Below are 4,975 nucleotides of genomic sequence, written 5' to 3' on the forward strand. Positions count from 1 at the left end.
AAAGCAGAAAATTGGGCTTGTAAGTAATAAAGAGATCAGACACAATTCTATTAAAAAATATAAAGTTTTACTCTCTCGTTATTTTTATCCACTAGATTCTGCCGTCAGCTATTGTAACCGGCGGGTTTTCAGTGATTGAATGGCTGACTGCCAGTATTTTGTTTTACTTCTGTGGGACCTTTTTTTAGAACATAGGATGCAACCAGATTATTTCTAAAGGCGAATTTACGCGTATGCAGAAAGCGACTTGGATACTATACTGATAATATACCTGACTCGGCTTCGAATTATAGCGATCGCCTTAACTTTATTGTAGTTTAATTAACGTGGCAAATAGTTCAATCGGTTGAACTTTCAGCCGTGTCGAAACTGAGTCGACCTCAATCACATCCACCATTGAATTAAACATATTTCCACGCACTGAAGTCGCAGAGAACAAGAAGCTGGATGGGAGTCGAGTCCGATATTAAATGCACAATGTTCAAACGTTTCTTCATACCTTTTTCGGGTATCTTGTTATTTCCTCAGTAAACAGTCTATAAAACCGTTGCAACAAATCGCCCGCATGCACTCGATTCTGGGAATCGCTCTCTACAAGACAGGGCCACACAGAGTCAGAAGAGCAAACGTAGTTCTAATAGACACCGTGGAGAGGCGTGCGGTCTCCCCGCCTCTGTGTATCTCCCCAGACCAACACGTGCCCAGGCGACCACAACCCCAAGATCAAGACCCGCATTCTCGACGCGCTTCACGGTCCATCTTAGTTCGCAGAGAGATCGCATGTAATGAAATGAAAAGCGACCGAGCGAGCCTCGGGAAGATTGGGGGGGGGGGGGGGGGGGGGGGGAGTGCAGACGTTTCGCTACGCAATATTCATGCAAGCTTGTCAGCAACTCGTTAAACGAGAAGGCGAGGCTGTGAAATTAATGGCGAAAGGAGAAGTGGAAATAAAAGGCGAAATCACATAGAGGACTTGTGCAGGGGCTGGTCCAGGTTATTCCGAGTGACAGACACACTGTGCTATTTCCGCAGCAGATCCTGGTTTGTTTTATTAACTCAGGAAATAAATAACATTAAATATTAATTTACCAGTGCAATTATCTCAGTGCGGAATAGCTAAAGGATACTAATAAAACGCAAGGCTTGAAACTCAATTTCACTGAAGTATCTGGACCCTCGTGATCCCGCGAATACACTTTCCGTTTGTTTCTGTTTGTGGAAACAAGGAGAGGGGGGGGGGGGGGAGGGGATGACCGTAGATTTTCTTGGGTCTTACTCGTGGTCGGAAGGACTGTAGAACATTGATTCCAGGGGAGAGGCGTGTGGGAAGCAGCGACCAGTCAAGAGAGGTGCCTGACCCACAGTGAACACTCACACCAAGGCGACTGCACGGAAGGACTTCCTCCGAAGGCTCCAAGAATGGCCTTGTAACAGCCCGGGGGGGGGCACTGAGCTTGTTGTGATAAAAGTGTGAGAAAGTTAGTCTGATCTAAAGTCCATGGCTTAAGTCCTTAGCGAAGACACCGAAGATCCTTGCTTGTTCCTACTATCCAACTGCACGCAGTCAGTGATTTGCAGAATACTTCATCCTCTTTTGCTTCTGTCTTTGATTGCAAAACCAGACCCTCACCACGTTTTTCTTGAGGTCTAGCTTCTCTGCGATCGCTGCGATTTTCTCCGAGGAGGGACGCGGCTGGATGGCGAAGTAAGCCTCCAGCGAGCGCTTCTCCGGGGCTGCGATGGAGGTCCGCTTGCGTTTCCTCTCGCTGGAGTTGAACATCTCCGGCTTGTTCGCCTTCTCCCTGAAAGCGTTCTCCGCCTCTTCCAACCAGGTCTGGAGCACGGGCTTCAGCGCGATCATGTTGTTGTGCGAGAGAGTCAACGACTCGAATCTGCAGATGGTACTCTGGCTGAGAGAACCCACCCCGGGTATCTTCAGATTGGCCAAGGCAGAGCCCACATCGGCCTGTGTCACCCCCAGCTTGATTCTCCTCTGTTTAAACCTCTCGGCAAAAGCCTCCAGCTCTCTGGGGTCCGCTTCCATGTCGTTTAGGCACGGCATGCCGTTGTGGGTGGCGAAGGAGTGTGGGTGACCCATGGACATTGCTTGGTGGAGGTTTCCCATGGCGTTGAGGTTGTGAGCGTGAGCGTGTGTGGAGAGCATGGAGGTCGGGTCTGGTCCACCCATACCCGTCAAGCTCGGGGAGATGTCTAGCAGGTCGGTGTCCAAGATCTGGTGGCCCGGGTGGATATGGTGAGAGGAGAGCGTGGATGGGTGAGAGATGCCGAGGGTGGATGATGTGGAGCTGCAGGGGACGCTGCTCATGGTATGGTAGGTGATGTCCGGCTTGAAGTGATGGTGACCCTTGCTGTGAGCGACCACATCCACCGCCGCCAAGGCTTCAGCGCGGGCTAACAGAGACTCATCAAAGCCGCCGAATATATTGGTCTGCAGCTGCAAGCAAGAATGCACACACATGCGGTCAGTGGGGAATTCTGTCAACTCGGTATTAAAAAACATTTTCGAAAAGAAAAAATCTTTCCTCAAAGCTCAAGTCATAAAAATTAATATGAAGTCAAGAGACTTGGCTGAGCGGACACGTGAAGATGTAAAAGTGCTACGTGATTGTTCTGGTGACATGAAAAAAACATTAAGCTGCGCCTGACAAAACTGTGCCTTAAAGCTGTAATCATGCACATACGTACCGGTGGGGTTGGCAAGCAAACTCTTCTCATGGCCTCTGTGGTAGAGTGTAACCCCGGGTACTTGGGCTCCTGGAGAATTGGGTGCATGGTGAATTGCTGCTTGCCGTTCATGGTCATCATGATTGCACACCTTGCAGGTAGACAGCCTTGACATAGACGTTGCTGCCTGGTGCTTTGCTCCTGCCAGCTATTTCAATGACACAGCCTCTTCCCCCACCTGCTCCTTACTCATCTTACCAGCAACAACTGCTAGCAGCGCGCAGGCGTGCTGTGCGGCCACACAAAAGCAGGAAATTAGCCCGAGGAGTCAAAACCTTTTCGCGTTCACCTACACAAAGAACCCGATCTACCTTCCATGGAAAACACCCGGCAGCGTTCTCTCTCTCCCCCCCCCCCCCCCCCCCCCCCCTCCACCCCTCCACCCCTCCCCCCGTGGCCCCGGCCTCAGAGTCAGATTTTATGGGAAAGATTTTCTTATCATCTAAAGTAAAGCAGGTGGGTCCCGGTAAAATGAGGACGCAAACTTTAAAATGAAAGGGTTACAAACTTTTAATGTCCAGCCATTTTTTTCCCTGATAGACAATTACGCATGCTACTGTAAATAAAAAATTAATTGGGCACAGCATAAGAATGCAATTACAGAAAGTTCTCAGAAGTACTGATCTCTCATGAAAGATTAATCCTGTTGCCTATTACACAAGATTCGTAGTCTAAATAATACTCAAATAGTTATTTGTGACATGCATGCGTGCAAATATACGATGTTTCCAAAACTTTCTAATCGGCACATCTCGGATACCAACTGTAGGACAAATTGGGAACTGGTATCAATGATCATGTAACAGAGACCCGGCTTTGATTGCATGCCTTTTGCAATTGGATTTAGCACAGACTGGTCAAAACGGAGATAAAAAATATTGTTTTACAAGAATTAAGGTGGGAAACTGACAAAAGTAACGTAAAAAAGGGCCCTTTTATTGGATGGAAGGCAGACAGAAAAAGATTAAGAAGACAGGAAGTGCATAAGCAATAAACTCCTGAAAACTTCTATAAGGAATAATTCTCTTGTGTGTTATTAAATATATAATACAACAATTCAAAGGAAGTTCCAAAAAAATGTTACGAGTTTCCTTTAGCATTATCTGGTGAATTAAGCGTTGATGTATTCCTCCCCCCCCCCCCCCCCCCCCCCCATCAGTTATAATTGAAATTGCGGGCATCAAAAATCCCCCTTTCTCCAGCGAAATGCTTTACTATTGTTAAACCCGTGTGTTAAACCCGTGTATGGTTTGACTACTTCGATCGCTGCAGCGGCCACTTGTCCTTAAAGTCGAACCGTCAGTTCTTTGTCGGTTCTGCAGTTTCTAAACAGTTTCTAAACAGTTTCTGTAACAGGATTTTTTTGATTTTTTTTAACATGATAGTGACAACAACGGTAGAATCAAAGATGGACGCTATTTTTGTTTAAACACTGTGCAAGTTATGGCGGGGAGACGTAGAAAAGTTATTCAATCATGAAGTTGATAAGCCGGTGACACAAGAGACTGCAGATGCTGGAATCTTGAGCACGAAACAAAGTGCTGGAGGAACTCAGCGGGGCAGGCAGCATCTGTGGAGGGAAATAGACAGAGGACGATTCGGGTTGGGATCGCAATTCAGTTGTTGATAAGTCGGCGCTTTGGGAACAAGCAACATAAACAACGGCCCCAGAATACTCAAACACGGTTTACAACAACACAAAAATGAAACCGCATTTCCTTTGCTTTTACTTATGATCAAAGTAAATACTCCGCATTTGTATGAATCTAGTTTGGAAGAACTCCAGTATGTGACGTGTGACATAAACCAATATTCCTCATTGACCGATGCTATTATCACATACGATTCCCAGTGTTATAGACATGAACCGTACTCCAACCAATATTTTAATTAGATTTAAATTATGAATGAAAAAATATCTATAAATAAATAATTTAGACGTTGAAATATTATTTAATAGCAACATATGCAGGATGAAAATTACTTAATAATATAATCCAACATATAATGCTAATGATATACCTCCAACTTTTAAACAGGCTATTATGAAAGATAAATTGTATGCTCATTGTAAGGAGGATTTAAAAAATATTATACCTTTCCCGTTTGAATGTTTGGAGGAATGGCATGAGTTTAATAAAGTACCTCTCCCATGCGGTGTGATTCATCTACGGGGAATAGTGAGCTTCCTTGCCTTCATTCATAGACCTGGCAAAAGTGTTATAAACCA

General features: G+C 45.6%; 1 protein-coding gene across 1 annotated transcript; it reads right to left on the minus strand.

Moving 5' to 3' along the window:
* Positions 1-1,505: 1,505 nt before the first annotated feature.
* pou4f3 (POU class 4 homeobox 3) lies at positions 1,506-2,826 on the minus strand. The gene is made up of 2 exons (XM_078411192.1): positions 2,707-2,826; positions 1,506-2,455 (listed from the first exon to the last, which is right to left on the minus strand). The coding sequence occupies exons 1-2, from the start codon at positions 2,824-2,826 to the stop codon at positions 1,565-1,567; spliced, it is 1,011 nt and encodes a 336-aa protein (XP_078267318.1). The 3' UTR covers positions 1,506-1,564.
* Between the last annotated feature and the right edge of the window lie 2,149 nt (positions 2,827-4,975).

This window comes from Rhinoraja longicauda, chromosome 14, assembly GCF_053455715.1.
Source record: "Rhinoraja longicauda isolate Sanriku21f chromosome 14, sRhiLon1.1, whole genome shotgun sequence".
Taxonomy (NCBI): domain Eukaryota; kingdom Metazoa; phylum Chordata; class Chondrichthyes; order Rajiformes; family Arhynchobatidae; genus Rhinoraja; species Rhinoraja longicauda.

Bases quoted from the DNA above. Each gene is read 5' to 3' on its own strand.
- pou4f3 (XM_078411192.1), bottom strand. From the start codon at position 2,826: ATGATGACCATGAACGGCAAGCAGCAATTCACCATGCACCCAATTCTC. The intron at 2,456-2,706 runs GTACGTATGTGC...TCTTGCTTGCAG, and splicing joins TTTGCTTGCCAACCCCACCG to CTGCAGACCAATATATTCGG.